Genomic DNA, 18,149 nt, shown 5'->3' on the forward strand with positions numbered 1-18,149 from the left:
TGCTTAAAATGACTTAAAAGTTGCTTCCAAATGACTGAAAAGAGGCAGGTATAGAAATGGTTAATATATGTGGCAACACAAAAGGGGTGCTGGAAGACCCACAGAGCTGTACCTGATACACACAGGCACCTGTTCGTGACAGGACTACACCAGGATAGTTGTAGTCAATCTAAATGCTTTCCATTGACAACGATTCAGCAGATTACCTCACCTCGAATGAAGAACACAGAACAATTAGTCAGAGTAAGAGTAAATTACAATACAGGAGTTGTATCCAACCAGGTAAACCAGTCAGGTGCTGCCTGAAAAGCACAGACAGCAGCAGGAAGGCCCCGGGGCACACTTCACAGGAAACCTATTGCCTCACTTAAATGTTTTCATGTTATGCAACTGGGACATAGTTTAGATGTGCAGATATATTTCATAAAAAATGTAAGTACATACAGTAAGTACATAGGGGCCAATTCGGGTTCGCGTGCACATGTGCAAACCCCTACTGCAAGGGGCTGTGTCAATTTACAGTACATTGTCGCTGGGCCGTTCACAGCGGGAAGGGAGGGGGCGTTGCGGTGCTGGGACATGGGAATGCTCAGCATTTCATAGACATCCCCATGAAAATGCTGGGCGTTACCATGGAAATGTGGGCGGGGCGGAGTGTGTCAGGGTTGACGTCAGCCACCCACCCTGTCTTCGTCCTGGCACCCGCAAACATAAGTCAGTCCCCACTGACTTATATTTGTGAGCACAGGAGAAATCATTCCAGGGTCACAAACTATCAAATGATTTCTCCTGCTGCGTTCACATGCAATGGTATGTGTATACATAACACATGTCTTCACATAGTTGCCAGGGGATACAGTGGCGAGGATTCTGGTTGACACTCTATGAGTCAACCAGAATCAGGCCCATAGTATATATGTAGTACCAAGTATATAATATACAAAGCTTCTACACAAGCAGAGGGGTATGGTATAGCTCACAGACAATATCTAGGCTAACAGTTATTAGGTCGACATGCACAAGGCTAACAAAAAGTCAACATGAGTTTTTCCCTTTTTTGTGTTGACGTAGCCACTTAAGCGCATGGAGCCCCAATTAGTGTACCGCTTCACTCGCCATGCTTCGTGGACTTACCGTTCCCACCGGGAGTCAACGTGGTTGGTAAGGTATGAAAAAGTGCAACAAAATTTAAAAAAAAACTGTGAAAAACTCAGGTAACCTCGTCACGTATCGACCATTGCCATGTCGACCTATTGATTGTGTCAATCTTTTGTCAATAGCACACATGCGCATGTCAAAATTTTGGTGTCGACTTATTGACTGTGCATCTAGACACGGTCAGCCAGCCGAATACCAAAACTCAGATTGCACTTTAAGCAGTAAATTTACTAAAGTGTCTAAAAAGAAAAAAAAAAATAGATTTGGTTTATCATTTCTCTATTGCATCTTAGATAGACAAAAATCTTGTGGGTTGCTAGGGGCAACATCACCGCTTTAGTAAAATTTTACATTTAAGAATGCTAAAACTCATTGATTATGATAAATGGTGCTCAGTCAGCTCCTACCTGTACTGCGTTCTGCCCCTGTCACGTGTTTTAAATAAGGACAGTTTGCAGCATATTGACCGGAGCACCATTTATTACTCATTGACAAATGGACCCCTATTTATACAAATACCATGCCACCATTGTCATGTACAAGAATAAGGACCTGGCCTTCTTGGATATAATTACGGCTAGTAGCACTGTAAGAGGAAACCTCAGTCACTTCAGAATCGTGGGGCATATTGGGAAGGGGATTTCATTGACAAGACATTTCTCCTTGCTAATGTTTCATGTACAATGAGGTCAGCATGAAATAGAAAGGACAACAGTGGGCAGAGTCACAAACGCCAGGATCATCGTATCCATGTATTAACTTGAAGTGAAACAGGAAGAACAAGTGGCTGGGAAATTGCAAAACAGGCAATTTCCTGTGAATATATCCAAATTATTGTGACCAGATCCCCACACAGCAGGATAACATGTAGCAGAGTATATCCGCACAATTCACCTGGCACTGCACATTTGGGAATTCAATGATGCAAAGAACACAAACAATGGACCAAGCAGTGGAGTGTGGCGATATAGTCAGAGGAATCATCATTCATCCTATTCTCCACAAACCGACATGTGTGTATACGCTGTGCCAACTAAAAGAACACCACACCCCTCAGTGCTGGCTTCCAACAGTGAATGGTTCCATAACATTGTGGTGCACATTTGCCCGAGATAGGGCCTAATTCATGTTTGTAATGTTTTTGCAGCAGAGCTATTATCAGCAGATTATACATGTACGGAGGTCACAGTGCGTACACACCAAGGTACCTCAGTGCTTGCACTGACATTTTATACCCAGCGTGACTGACAGGAAGGGACCGTTTGCAGAATTTAACAAGGGAGTGGCAGCAATATCGCAGACATCATGGGCAGTTTAGAGGGGGTATGGATCATAGAATAGACATGAACTAGGTCAACAAGCATTAGGTCAGTACCACTAGGTCGACATGCAAGAAGGTCGACAGGGGCATTAGGTCGACATGCAAGAAGGTCGACAGTCAAAGTGTCGACATGGGGTTTTCCACCTTTTTTTGTCTCGAAAGTCGACAGTCGACACTGAAACGTAGCACCGCCTTCCTTCGGGCACGGTGCCTCCCTGTGCTTGGCACACTATTTCATTCTCCCACTATGCCCTAGTGGATGGTAGGTCATGAAATACTGCCTGCCGGCACATGTCGGCTCGAAAAAAAAGGGAAAAATCCCAGGTCGACCTTCCCCAAGTCAACCTAATGATTATGTCGACATAATGACACTAGTGGTGTTGACCGAATGCTTGTCGACCTAGTGACCATATCCCGTTTAGAGGCGTGTATCTGCCTTCATGTATGGGGCCAGATGTACTAAGCTTGAAAAGTGATAAAATGGAGAGTGATAAATAACCAGCCAATCAGCACCTACCTGCCATGCCACAGGCTGTGTTTGAAAAATAACAGGTAGGAGCTGATGGGTTGGAGGTTAATCACTCTCCATTTTTCATCACTTTTCAAGGCTTAGTACATCTCGCCCATGTGGAGAAACATAGTACCAACGGTACTTGTGAGTTAACTGGGCGCCCGATTTCTAAATCGGGTCGGATCGGGCACATCGCATCGCATCGCATGCGACCATCGGATGCGATGCGATGCGATGCCCCGATTTTTCCATAGGAATCAATGTTAAAATGGACTGAGTCCATTTTAACATGGAATTCAATGGGAAAAGGGGTCCTTTTCATACCCCTACTATCCAAGTGGGCATGGAGTTGGATATAAACCTGTGGCGAGCGTAGCGAGCCACCGAGCCCGAAGCGTGGCGAGCGTAGCGAGCCCCGCGAGGGGACACAGAATACCGTCCCCTCGCGGGGCTCGCTTCGCTCGCCACGCTTCGGGCTCGGTGGCTCGCTACGCTCGCCACAGGTTTATATCCAACTCCATGCCCACTTGGATAGTAGGGGTATGAAAAGGACCCCTTTTCCCATTGAATTCCATGTTAAAATGGACTCAGTCCATTTTAACATTGATTCCTATGGAAAAATCGGGTCATCGCATCCGATGGTCGCATGCGATGCGATGCGATGCGATATCGCATCGCATCGCATCTGATTGTATGCCTTAACTTAAGGCATACAATCAAAAAATCGGGCGCCCAGATAACTCATAAGTACCGTACCAACATCTCTACTGCTGCAGCCAGGGTACATAGCCATAAACTAACCCTAGGAGTTAATGTGCCTCAATTTTGCTTAGGAGTACACCATTGCGGATGGCTTTGCGATGCTCCGGTGAGTGTCTATCTTCTTTCCTGTGCAGCAGCTTTACTTGCTATGATCAGCAATTCCGTAACCTAGAAATATACAGTTGTGTTTGCATTTGCGCACATAAATTAAAAAAGCCCATACTCTTGGTGCAGTCAATTTCATTAAGATGTAAAGTTCATGCTAATCACTAATAAATGGTATACAGTGTGGGGTGTCCTCCAGGATGACAATGCCCCATCAAGACTGATCAGTATACCCACATTAGAATTCCAACCGTCAGTACTCCGACAGGGGGGCGAGATCAATGAAGCCCCTTGCAGTGCTCGCTACCAGCTCTATTCTCCATCTATGACAGTTGCGGTCCCCCACAAGAGCAAGTAGCTCCTGTCAGTCGGGATCCGAATGTCAAACATTTAAACTGCCGGAATTGCGACTATTGGGTTGTCATCCAGCATGGGATACGGTCGTATTCTCCACCCGATCCAGGTCGACAGTCATTAGGTCGACACCGTTGGGTCGACAGGCAACAAGGTCGACAGGTGTCTAGGTCAACATGAGAGAAGTTCGACATGGTTTTAGGTTGCCAAATGCATTAGGTCGACAGGTTGCGAGGTCGACATGGGTTTTTTCACAGTTTTTTGAGCCGACATGTGTTGACAGGCAGTATTTCATGCCCTACCATCCACTAGGACGTGGTGGGATCATAAAATAGTGTGCCGAGCATAGGCACCGTGCTCAAAGCATAGCGAGTGATGGAAGCCATATGACAGAAATCTACCACCAGCTAAAAAGGATGAAAAATCCTTTGATGGTTAGTAACCATTGAAGGATATTTCCTCTGTGTAGGAGCTTGCAGCATAGCGAGGGGATTCAGGCAGCAGTGTGTGTGTGTGTGTATGTGTGTGTGTGCGTGTCTAGGGAAAGGGAAGGGGGTGCGGTACTGCAAGTGTAATCTAATATTATTTGCTGCCCTTGTGTGATTTTATGGTTGTAGAAGTGCTATATAAATATATATTTAATTTTTTCTGGTATTTTTTTTTTCTCCCACAATGGGCGGTATTCAATGTGAATACCGGCGAGGTGCAGCGAATCCTGTTTAGGATTCGCTGCACATTCGCCACGTTCCGGAGCCTCGCCTGCTCCGGTATTCAACGAGTCAGGGGCTCGCTGCCCCTGACCGGCGAATATGAGCTCCTGCGGCAAACGCCGCAGGGAGCCTGAGGACGGTGGCAGGCAGGGAGATGGAAGTCTCTCTGCCTGCCCCAGAGCGTATGTCGGGGGGAGGTGGGCTCCCCGGGTGCCAGGCAGCACAGGCTTTTACAATGGAAGGACACCGCTTTTACAATGCACCATTCCAGACACTAGTGGACTGAATGGGAGAATTCAGCTGTGCACAATTTGGTGCTTGACATTGCCACAATGCCTGGGTGTGCACACATAAGCCAAAGATGGCAGCGTTGGCGTACATCACTCTTACTTTATGATGTATGAGGGAAAACTTGCAATGTCGGGGAGCGCAAAGTGCTGATCCGGAATGGTGCTTTGCATTGTGCTCAGGGAAGCTAATTCCCCCCAATGTCTCTTAACATCCATGCCTTAACGGTTGCTCAGCATACTAATTGACGCTGCGTTGGCGCTTCTACATTTATCCCCAACCTGCAAATTGGAGGAAAAGGTACCTTCTACAGCCATATTGTTATGCACATCAGACTCTATGATTAATATATCAAGTTTCATTGTAAAACAAATGAAAGCACCACATTCAGCGCTGACTGTACTGTATGGAAACAAGTACAAGATGTGTTTACATGATCTTTATTTACACAATACAATAACAGCTGAGAAACAGAAGAGATCTTGGGCACATGCCAATATGGTAATTAATATCTCTCTTGAAGCATTCTACCTTGTATTTAAAACTCTACATCAACAACTAGTAGAGATGGGAAACTTCCCAGCGGGAAAGTGGGCTTGTCCCCATTTGGAGGAACATTACAAAGTACACCTGTAGGGAAGACTGGTGACAGTATCTCTGCTGGATGTTCTGCTGTGATAAAAACATTCAGATATTAATAGGACTAGTAACCAAGTTCAGGAAGGAATATTTCAAGAAAAACACTGGCAAGTATTAATTGGCTGCTTTACTAACATAATGCTCTTTCAGCAGAGGTGGTGGAGTGTTAATTAAAGGAGATGTGGTTTGGGCAGATGTTCCTAGGAGAGTGATCTCATGTGATCATTCAGAGTGATGTACTAAGGCTGGCAGCTGATGAGGTCACTGGATGCTTCTTAGCAGTCAGCAAGCACAATCTGCCATTGCACGGACTGCTCGCTAACCCACGATTACTCTTGATTATCATAGGGAAAATGGCAATCCACATACAGTCATGTAATTAAAAGGGATTAAAAAAAACGATATAGCGGTCACACATAATTAATGTAAACGTTTATATGCTTTTTTTAATCAGATATATTTCTAAAGTGTAGTTGTGTATTGGACAATGACCAGGCCCAATCAGTGGACAATAGGGGCAATTATTTGCCCTCCTGATGTCTGGGTCGGGAGACTGGGAAAATCCAACATGTTGGAAATCCTCGATTTGCAGATTCCGAACAACAAATAACTGGAATTGGAACATTTGGGGTTTTAACAAACTGAATTTTGAAGATTCCTTAATGGACTGGCAATTATCGATGTCAGCTAATTGGCATTTTATTGATGATCAGAGTTTGGGGGAATTGAAGAACAGCTTGGCTAATGTACGACCCACATAACTGGTTAGTAAGAGATTTAACTAGCTCATTGAAAAATGTGCCGATGAGAAAAGAAAATACACACACACACACACACACACACACTTTCTTGCTCATGAAAAGGGGCCCGCATCATTCTAATATCTGCATCTTGCACCAATAGAAATGAAGTGAACAGGCTTATTATCTCCGCAGACATCAGAGATGCTTGCACACGATAAACATGGTCATATTATCCCCTGGGCTAGAAGCTGCTCCTGGAATGGCTATTTAGGTTTTGTTACAGTAGTAGGAGAGTTCCAGCTCATGACAAGAGGAAACAGGTAAATGGCAAATTCAGTTTCATGGTACAGAGATAAAGGGGTCGCTCCTAGAATGGCACATGGTAATCTGTAATATCGCTAGTTTTACCTTGTCACCATAGAGAACAGTTAAGGTCCATACACACTGAGTGATTTTCGCCCTTCTGGGGAATTTTACATAGCAGGACGTGGTGTGTAAAACCGTCCACCCCGTTGCCCATCTGCTTGTAACACCAGCACATGAGAAGCAGCGGCCGGCATTCACACGGGAGCGCGCATCAGTGCTCACCGTTGGCCCGTACACACTGGGCGGCTTTTGAGCTGAAAGCAGAACAAATGACGAAAGTGAGCTCAGTGCTTTCACCTCAAAATTGCCCAGTGTGTATGGGCCTTAAGAGATGTTGAGCTACTGTTAAATTGTAGGTAAAAATGTGTGGAGCCATGTGCTGTAGCAATCACCCCAAAACGGGTAATTACCTGCCATAATGATGCCCCTGCTTCAGAGCCACTCAATTGGGTGCATTCTCTTGCATGGCTCACAGCTACATTCAGTGCAGCTCCAATGGAAATGATAATGATAATAGTAGTAATAAAATACTTAATTTGCATAGAATACAGCACAATGTACCACAGATCAAAGCCAGAATATGAACCCTAAGGGAGCAACATTCCGGTTATGAAAGTCTATTATTTCATAAACCAGTGGACATAAAGGCAGTTACTCGGTTTCCGTTACCTTGCAACCGATCAGTCGTTATCCTTAGCAACCGCCATGCCATCATTTAATTTACAGCAGTGGAGCTCTGTCTAAGACATCTTCTTTCACTGACAATATGAAAGGTTGTAAAACATTTACATATGAATAGATGCAGCCACAAACCATTGTAATGTGTCTTAACAGTTTTTACCTTATGCTTACTGAGAATAAGAAAACCTTTTTACAGCATCTCATACGCTATATACTAATAAAGGAATTGATACGCACAATTGGTTATGGTGGGATCACGGATCTAATCCCGTGTCCTAGTATATTGTAGTCCTTAATGGACAATGGTTCACAAAGGATAACAAACGCTTAAAGGAAACAGTCTCCACAATACAATATAGGGTATACAAAGTTTACATTACAGAGATGTAATAACACAGGCACAGCTATTACAATGCAACAGTCACACATATATGAATATCAATTACTGTGACAGATGCATAGATGCGATTGACCATGTTCTCTCCCCAGGATCCCAGGCATACGCTCTGTAAGATCACATCTCTGACCAGGGATCACAGTGTTGTTCCTTTTAAAGAGAAAGGGCTGGGGGTCAGTCTTGATGGTCATTGGATAAGACAAAAAAACCATGGGCGAAATGTAATAGGGTGTGATTTTTGGACATGTGCGATTTTGGGTCAAAAACAGCCGAAATCGCACATTTTCCAAAAATCGCACATTTAATAGGTTGAAAATCGCACTTTTAGAAGTGCGATTTTTAGTCACATTTCAATTCGCATCCAGATGTTTTCCCATTATAAAGTATACAACTCGCAAATGTAATAGGGTGCGATTTTTGGTAAATGTTACCAAAAATCGCAAAAAAAATAGACCAGGTTCTGACAGGCGAATTTGACAGAACCATGCACAGATCATTGAGATCTGTGCATGGTCCTGTTAATAAAAATGTGTAAAAGTGTTTTTATAAAAAAAAAACGGCGTAGGGTCCCCCCTCCTAAGCATAACCAGCCCCGGACTCATTGAGCCGGACCTGGTTCCAAAAATACGGGGGGACAAAAAGCATAGGGGTCCCCCGTATTTCTGAAACCAGCCCCGGACTCTTGGACCGGTCCTGGTTCCAAAAATACGGGGGACAAAAAATCTGGGGGTCCCCCATATTTCGAAACCAGCACCGGGCTCCAACAGCCCATGGTGTCATGCCACAGCCGGGGGACACTTTTTATACAAGGTTCCCCGGCCAAAACATGAGCACCGTGGCTGGTCAGCCTTGGACGGGGTACCTGGAGGAGTGGGGACCCCCCCAATAAAGGGGTCCCCCCCCCCAGGCTTCACCCGTCCAGGGCTGAAGCCCGGGGCTGTCACCGGCGTCCGTGGCCAGTGGACGCCGGCCTGATAGGGTTAAATCGATCATACGTTACATTGCTTTATACCGGAGAACTACAAGTGCCAGCAGACCTCCCCCGCATGCTGGGACTTGGAGAACCACAAGTCCCAGCATGCGGGGCATTAATGGGCCTGCTGGGACTTGTAGTCCACCTGTAAAAAGAATGTTTATAAAAAACACACACAGAGAGAAGTAAAAGTTTATTACACACACACACACCTCACTTTTACACCAGCGTTACTTACCATTCCTGGATCCAGCGCTGGTCTGGCTGCTTCACAGCCGGCTCCCCCCGCACTGACAGGCAGCGGGGAGAACCGGCTTTCTCCGTTGCCTCTAACAGCTTCTGTAGCGCTGTTCCAGCGCTACAGAGGCTGAGAGCGCAATTGGCCGATACGTCTCCATGGAGACGCATAGCTCAGTCCTGATTGGCTGAGCTATGCGTCTCCATGGAGACGCATAGCTCAGCCAATCGTGCTCTCAGCCTCTGTAGCACTGGGACAGCGCTACAGAAGCTGTTAGAGGCAACGGAGAAAGCCGGTTCTCCCCACTGCCTGTCAGTGCGGGGGGAGCCGGCTGTGAAGCAGCCAGACCAGCGCTGGATCCAGGAACATATGGAAAAGAAAAACAAAGCTATTTTTTGTGCCGATTTTTATTTAGAGTAACGAGTGAAAGCGCTAAATCGATGCCAGTTACCAGCTTCATTGGGATACAATTTTTACTTTTAAATGGACACACTAGTTTGGACTTCATCAGGAGACAACAAGGCATGCATTCCACAATGTGCACAGTTTGTTTCCTGCTTTATGCTATGACAGGTTGTTGGCAGTCTACTTCATAAACCCGACTCCAAACCTCATTTAGCTTAGGCAGGTTTCATTATTTTTAGTTTACTGTGGCTGTGCTACATTTCTGTGGTACGCTGTAATACTCTATCTTTAATATTTCAAATGTGAAACATTGTCCTGCCAAAATGGAAGAGATCTGTGATACACATAGGGCCAAACATTATAGTTTGCATGTCCACTGCTAAATATAGTGTTCAATGTGATTAGCCACTGTACTTCTATACAGCCACGTACTGTAAAAACTAGCATCCAATGTGGGAAATAGCAAGTTACTACATTACAGTAATGGCTGTTGCCAATATGTAGCTCTGTATTATACAAAACCCTACATTGGTGGTGATTCGGAGTTGAGAGCAGTGGCGATTCCTGCAGTGGGGCTGCATCACAGTTTAAAATTCAAACAGATGAGCCACACCCACTGCCAGTGAACCAGTTTGGGATGGCAGTTGGTTTGGCTCCCCTATTTGAATTTTGGACTGGGCTGCAGCCCACCTCTGGAGAAGCCACTGGTTGGGACCAAAGAAATTAGCAAGTAAAGCCCCGTACACACGGGGGGAGATATATTGCTGAGCAATATATTGCTAGCAATACATTGTTGAGCAATATATTGCCCAGTGTCTCCTTTTCATCAGCGACCATCTCTGGTCGCTGATGAAAAGGAACCTCTGCCAGGGGAGCCGCAGAGGTAATCAGCTGGTCACAGGAGCAAGCGCCTGCGACCAGCGATTAGAATGGGGCTGAAAACGGGAGCGCGCACCCGGCGATTTATCGCCGGGGCACACTCCCATCACTGGCAATATGTCACCTGCGACCATATTTCCAGCGATTTCAGCCCCTATTGCCCCCGTGTGTACACAGCTTTACTGTGGGGTGGATTTATCAACAAGTGATATTCTTGTTGTCACTCTTTACAAATAATAAATTGAGCTCCAGACAATCAGGGTCTAACAAGTGCTTAAAAAATGGCAGGAGCTGATTGGCTGTAGCACCAATGAGTGATAAAAGACTATCACTCATTGATAAATCTACCCCTGTGCACCTTGGTAAAACTATGATACACTGGAGGACGGAGGGGCAGATGTAAAGTGTGCAGATAGCTGTACATGTGCAAGGGGTATTTTCAAACTGAAATCCTAATTGCCGCGTGAAAGTCTACCTATCCAACATTTGTAAACTACATGCAAAAGCAGCCAGTATTTACCTTGCATGCAAAAATAATATATGTATTTGCTCCTCTTGCATTGTCTCATGATTTGATCCAGAAACAAAAGGCAAAAATTTAAGAATTCACAATAGCTAACAAGGTTTAGCAATGTTTGACTTTTGTTATGTTCAAGCAAACATAATACATGGTCATTCTTATATGCTTGCAAAATAATAGAGTCTAACTGGGATGAAAAATTGGATTGAGAAATTTCTGGAAGCAGCCTTCATAGAGGTGGGGTCTTTTGAGAGGGTGGGATCTGTTTAAGGGGCAGGATCCCTCCTCATAGGGCCTGATTCTGAGCTGGACACAGTTGTGTCTATCTCTTTATACTAATTCCACTACAATGCCTTTTCCTGGTGTCATGGGCAATTGGGAATTTAAAGTGGCCCTGGAATAACGTCCAAAAAAAGTGTCCCTCCCCTTACATGCCCATATTGCCAGCCTGACACCTTCTACACACAAATACCAGCATGCCACCCTCTAAACCCTAACACACCGACACAACCGATCTGTTACCCTCTAACCCCTCCTGGCCACAGACAGCCGCGTCAGCCCACCGGAAGTCCTTATTGCCAATCCACCCTTCGAGTCAAAAACATAACAGGCAAACATTTAAAAAGTCCTAACATTCGACTTCTGCTTGTACCACATTTGTACTGCAATGACCGTGGTAACTGAGGTCTAAAATGTCTTAAAGTCCATTTAATTGATTAAGTCTAAATTACTGCAATCAAAAATAAGTGGGAAATGCCGAACAAATCAGGTGAGCAGGCATGTTTATTCAGCACAAACTAAGAACACGTACAGTATTATAGTGATGATCTTAGAACAAGAACCCTATGACGGTGTATTTGTGTTTAATGCCAGTGAAAACGCAGGCAACTAAATGCAAACGTTCATGACAATCATTTGTGGCTGACATCTGGAGCTCACTAAAGGCTTGGCCAATTTGTCTACCAAGGGCTAAAACAAGATGCATTCCAAAAAGGGACCAGAACCAAAACACTACCAGACACCGGCAGTTTCATTCCCATTTATATGCAGTCTTCCAGTATTAAAATGAATGGCAGCGGGTAATAACAATTCCTTGATAATACACAGTACCTAAATTCACACAGCAATGACTATTGCGCTAGTTGTGAATGTCGGTCTTTTGATCCAGAAGAAAAAGTCGAGGGAAAGTGTAGGTTACACAAGCTTACAAGAAGAACCAACCAAGCATTTTCTTCTCTATGTATATATTGTCAAATAGAGAACTACATAAACAGAACAGCGGATAGCCAAAGCTCTGATAAGTTCCTTGCTCTTCTCTTCTTGTGTACAACTAGGCTGTAGTGGAAAACAGATGCAGCAAAGGCTGGCAGAGAGAAGAAAAGATGTATATGTTATATGTAAAGATGTGTCGGTTAAATGTACATGTATATGTTATATGTAACGATGTGTATGTTAGCGTAGGATTCAAGTTACCAAGGGTAATGAGAAAGGATGTGTATATTATAATCTCTTCCTAATCGCTGTGAATGTCGGAATCACTCAGCATTACCTATTAATGTGTTTTTGACTTCTGTTATGCAAGATGCCCGCTACAAAGTCATACAGCTTCAGTACCGGGTAACAGGAAAAGACCCCCACACAGTGGTCTTACTCAGAGACAGATGTGAACTTGCTGCATTTATCAGCAGTAACTCTTCTTAAGTGTGGATTGCATGCCTGGCGCAGTCCTTCATATTCAGATACTCCAGGTACTTATTATCTACACTATACAGTTATTAAATGTCATCTGTCTGCATTGCGTTCTGCGATTGTTAGCAGTCACAGTAATGTCACATCTCCATCCATATTCTAGCCATATCTGACACAGGTCTGTAAAGTTGCATTGGGTGGGTCTGTTCATGTCCACCAATGTTTGCATAAACCTCCCCATTCTCACATGTACTCATTTCATGCAGATAGTCTGTTCATGGCAAAAGTAGAGGAAATGCAGCTACAGCACAGTGCTAAAAGTACTTTTCTGCTTATTCCAAGAATAGTTGGACAATTACTCGTCATGGTGAAACCACGATTAAATAAAGGACCTTAAAGGCATACAGACTTGTAGACACAAGCCTCAATTCTTAGTTCCTCTTCTGAGAAAACAGAAAACAACTACAGCTCGCAGCCATTCCAATGTACTAAAAACAGCTTATGCACACTGAACAACTTTCACAAACAGAATCAATGGGGAGGAAAGACATGGACTAACATCACATGGCTACATTTCCTATGGTGAAATAAAGAAAATGAATGATTCCAGTAATGTGTGCACATAACTCATACTTGGGGCGAGATGTATCAAATGGAAAATGCGGTAAAACCCCGGTTTTACCGCATTTTCCAATGTATCAAAAATGATACCGCAGTGTAGGCGATACCCTATAGAAGCCTATGGGCTTCTTTTCGCCGCCCGCCGACGCAAACCCGCAGCCTCGCCGACCCCCCCTCTTGCTTACCTTCCTGAAGGGTCCTCCTGGACCCTGGAAGGTAAACCCCTCCTCCCCCTAGTGATGCAGCCGGACGTCCTTCCGGCTGCAGGGAGGGAGGAGGAAGCGCCGGGGACAGCATGCATAGCTGTCCCTGGCGTGAGGGGAGAGCGTGGCGGCAGGGAGGTGACGGAGACCCCCGCACACCAGAGTACAGGTATCGCGGGTGGCCTCCGTCACCGTACCGCGATGCCAGTCGCATATGTTAGTACATATGCGCTGGCATCACAGCGGGGGGGTGGCGAAGGGCGGCGATGTATTTTAATACATCCCGCCCATAGGGCGAGATGTATTAAAATACATCGCCGCCCTTTGCACCCCCCCCGCCGAGATGCCGCCGCATATGTACTAACATATGCGGCTGGCATCGCGATGCAGTGACGGAGGCCCCCCGCCATACCTGGAATGTGGTGTGCGGGGGGTCTCCGTCACCTCCCAGCCGGCTCCTGCATCCCTCACGCCGGGGACAGCTAAGCAAGCTGTCCCCGGCGCATCCCCCCCCCCCCCCCCCTGCAGCCGGAAGGACGTCCGGCTGCGTCACTAGGGGGAGGAGGGGTTTACCTTCCAGGGTCCTTCAGGAAGGTAAGCGAGAGGGGGGGGGGGTCGGCGAGGCGGCAGGTTTACATCGGCGGGCTGCGAAAAGAAGCCCATAGGCTTCTATAGGGTAATCGCCACCCAAAGGTGGCGATACCCTACACTGCGGTATCATTTTTGATACATTGGAAAATGCGGTAAAACCGGGGGTTTACCGCATTTTCCATTTGATACATCTCGCCCATAGTCAAGGTAGCCATGTTGTGGGCGGGACCAATACTCGACCACGTAACCTGTGAGCACATTATGAAATAATGCCTTGTGAAATCTAAAAGTTCCACCAGTGACATACTGTACTGTAGCGATTGAGGTGGCATAAATACAGAGGCTCTGGGGCACACTGTGGCACAAATGTCATGTAAGCTCAGCACTGCAAATTTACTTCTCCTTTCTTTTTTTGGAACCACGGTCCAAAGCCTGAATATGAAGCCTGTGGCGTCCACAGAATTGCCACGGTTACTAGATACAGGAGGCTTTCAAAATGAGAAACACTGCAATGGCATCACTGCGGGGCTCTTCCACAGGTGAGAACTATAACGTGCCCAGTGCCTACTAACTATACCATGCTGATGCCTCACAGCTATGAGGTCATGAGTTCAATTCCCACCATGGCCCTAACTGTGCACAGTTTGTATATTCTCCTCGTGCTTGCGTGGGTTTCCTCTGGGTACTCCGGTTTCCTCCCACAATCCCAAAATATACCTGTAGGTTAATTGTTTTCCAACAAAGTAACCCTAGAATGTCTGTGTGTGCGCGCATGTACATGTGGTAGGGAATATAGATTGTAAGCTCCACTGGGCCAGGGACGGATGTGAGTGTTCAAATATTCTCTGTAAAGTGCTGCGGAATATGTGTGCGCTATATAAATAATTGTTAATAAAGAAATATATAATAAATAAGAAGCATTTACCTACACCAACTAGTGCCACAGTGATGTCACTGGATACCAGGGAATTGCAGAGCTGAATTCTTAGGAATATTATTGATAAGGCCACAATAGGTCAATATCTGCATTGTACACACACACAACATGTGCTCTTTAGGCATATAAACCACAACACAATGGCAAATGAACATGGTATCTAGACACGTCTGTGCGAGTGGCCAGTATTAGAAATCTTCGGATAAAGATTAGGCACACAGTTTGTACAAATCAATGACCAATACGATAAGCCGCAACATAGTATCATTAGTAACATCATCCTATGTATAAACTGCACTGTTTCGTCACACTGAGTGAAAGTCTACTTGTGCATGCTCATTGGCAGCTGCTATGACAGATGTGTGAGAAGTAACCAATGATATGACAGCAGGTCCTCTCACCTTGATAATACTGCTCCTGCGAGGCAATCCTTGCTTGTCCCCTTTGTCAATTCCTGGGCTCTCAGGTTGAACAGATCCAGAATCATCTTTGGAATCCACAGGAGCACAGTCTCCATTAGACACACCAGTGTTAGGAGTAGTCTCAATTCTGCACTTTCCTCCATTACTCTCTGCACTTCCTCTATCGCCATTGCTAGTGGTTAAAGTCAACTTGGCAATTGCAGAATCCACTGGTAAGGGCACACTACCAGTGCCCTCGCCAGCCCCGTCTCCTCCTCCACCTGTTTCTGCCATGAGGCTGTCAGCAGCAGAGCCTTTTCTGTAATGACCACTTCTTTCCTTTTCTCTGCAAAATCAGCTCACACCAATTTGATCACAGAAAGGCCACAGCCCAGCGCCTTATGCTGGCACCTGAGTCCCCAGTTGTATTGTCAACGAAAAAATTGAAGAAAAAATAAATTCAATCCTCAACATTAGTTACCTGAAATAATTAAAAACAAAGTTAATTATGAGAGAAAAAAAAAACATAACCAGACATGCCTAATCAATAATTCTTATTTATGTGCAAGTTCAATGCTTAACACATTACAGAATGGTTAAAATATTACACATACTAAAACATGCAATACAGTGAAAACAAAAGCCTGGACTATTGAATGTCTTGTATGTAAGAGTCACATGCCTTTCCTGCTTAGCTGAATGCATTGCATAATGATATAGGTAATGTCTTGAAGAATGGCGTGTGCTCCTGCACACGGATCTGACAAATAGACACATCATGGCATGGGAGTCAGTGTGAGAATGTGCGTGCAATCTCACATCCTCAGTGTGCCCCAGCTGTCACATACACACACATGCACACTAAGCTCTCCTGAGGAGGAGGAGGAGAAGGAGAAGGAGGAGGAGAAGAAGAAAGCCCCAGGGCTCATCCTCTGTACTAAGCAAGACACACACACACAGCACAAAGCCTTTATCACACATGTACATAGCACATCCAGGCGTCTCCCCTTCTATTGCCGGTCACTTTGCTATAGCAGTCCTTAATGTGACAGCTGTGGCTTTGTGTGCTACTGCCATGCTGCCTGCCAGGGTATACAGTGCCCTGAGATGTGTGCTACTGCCATGCTGCTTGCCAGGTAGTGCCCTGAGAGGTGTGCTACTGCCATACTGCTAGGGTGTACAGTGCCCTGAGATGTGCGCTACTGCCATACTGCTAGGGTGTACAGTGCCCTGAGATGTGCGCTACTGCCATACTGCCAGGGTGTACAGTGCCCTGAGAGGTGTGCTACTGCCATGCTGCCTGCAAGGGTATACAGTGCCCTGAGATGTGTGCTACTGCCATGCTGCCTGCCAGGTAATGCCTTGATATGTGTGCTACTGTCATACTGCCAGGGTGTACAGTGCCCTGAGATGTGTGCTACTGCCATGCTGCCTGCAAGGGTGTACAGTGCCCTGAGATGTGTGCTACTGCCATACTGCCAGGGTGTACAGTGCCCTGAAATGTGTCCTACTGCCAGGGTGTACAGTGCCCTGAAATGTGCCATACTGCCAGGGTGTACAGTGCCCTGAAATGTGTCCTACTGCCATGCTGCCAAGGTGTACTGTGCCCTGAGATGTGTCCTACTGCCATGCTGACAAAGTGTGCAGTGACCTGAGATGTATTCTACTGCAAGGGGTGCAGTGATCCTGCCAAGGGATGCAGTGCCCTGATATGTGTGCTACTGCCAAGGCGTGCAGACAGTGCCCTGAGACGTGTGCTACTGAAAGGGGTGCAATGCCCTGAGATGTGTGTTCCTGCCAAGGGGTGCAGTGCCCAGAGATGTATGCACACCATATGCTGCCAGCAACTGCAGTCAGGTCACTTTCTGTCATCAGAGCCCAGGTTATTACATCACACAACAGCAGTACATGTATGATCCTGACATTGTGCATTCATAGAAATACATGGATGGATGCATGCAGATACACACACACATACACACTAGCTATGATAGAGCATACATGCACACATTTGCATTTGTGTGTGTGTGTAAGGGTGTGTACACAGACACTCAGCATGCACACACAAGTAGAGTTACACGTCTCTATGCATGTACCAGCTCGCTGATGAGGATACATGTATGACTCGCATGCGATGCATATGTGCAATGCACAGCGCTTCCCACTCCCACTGCTGCATTCAACTTACCCTGATCCCCGGACTCCCCGGCGGGAGCGGCAGCCGCTAGAACCGGCACCCTCAGCTGGCTCTGCACTGCCGGGGTGACACCACAACACCCGCGGGGGGTGGGGCTTCCCCTGTCAATCAATCTGTAAGCTCGCCGTTTATTGGCCACCAAACTAACCCGTGAGCTGCCTTTCCCCAGCATTGGCCCTCCCACCTGTCAGTTCTATGACACGCCCACCTGCGGCCGCAGACTTGCTATACCGGGCGGGTGGGAGCGCAGCAGGAGAGCGGGCGTCGGGCGTCAGCATCACACACCCATTATGATCCCCATTGTGCTGCCCTCCTCACTGCTGCTGGTATCACAGCCCCACTCACTGCACCCAGACAGAGATGATGTGACACAAGGCTGTGAGCTGTGGCACACTCACCTCAGTGTCTGCCGAGCACACTACACCAAAATGATTTCTTCATGTCAGGAAAGTAAAAAAAA

At 46.0% G+C, this 18,149-nt stretch overlaps 1 protein-coding gene across 1 annotated transcript in view; it reads right to left on the reverse strand.

Annotated features, from left to right (window-relative positions):
• The window catches only part of PLCL2 (phospholipase C like 2), a 190,314-nt gene extending 172,498 nt beyond the window's left edge, over positions 1-17,816 (reverse strand). Inside the window, exons 1-2 of the mRNA XM_083188785.1 lie at positions 17,681-17,816; positions 15,493-15,973 (exon numbers count right to left, since the gene is read on the reverse strand). Of these exons, the coding sequence (XP_083044911.1) occupies positions 15,493-15,786 (294 nt within the window). The 5' untranslated portion in view covers positions 15,787-15,973; positions 17,681-17,816. The remainder of the gene's footprint in view (positions 1-15,492; positions 15,974-17,680) is intronic.
• Between the last annotated feature and the right edge of the window lie 333 nt (positions 17,817-18,149).

The sequence above is a fragment of the Crinia signifera genome, chromosome 5 (genome assembly GCF_055691185.1).
Source record: "Crinia signifera chromosome 5, ASM5569118v1, whole genome shotgun sequence".
Classification (NCBI taxonomy): Eukaryota; Metazoa; Chordata; class Amphibia; order Anura; family Myobatrachidae; genus Crinia; species Crinia signifera.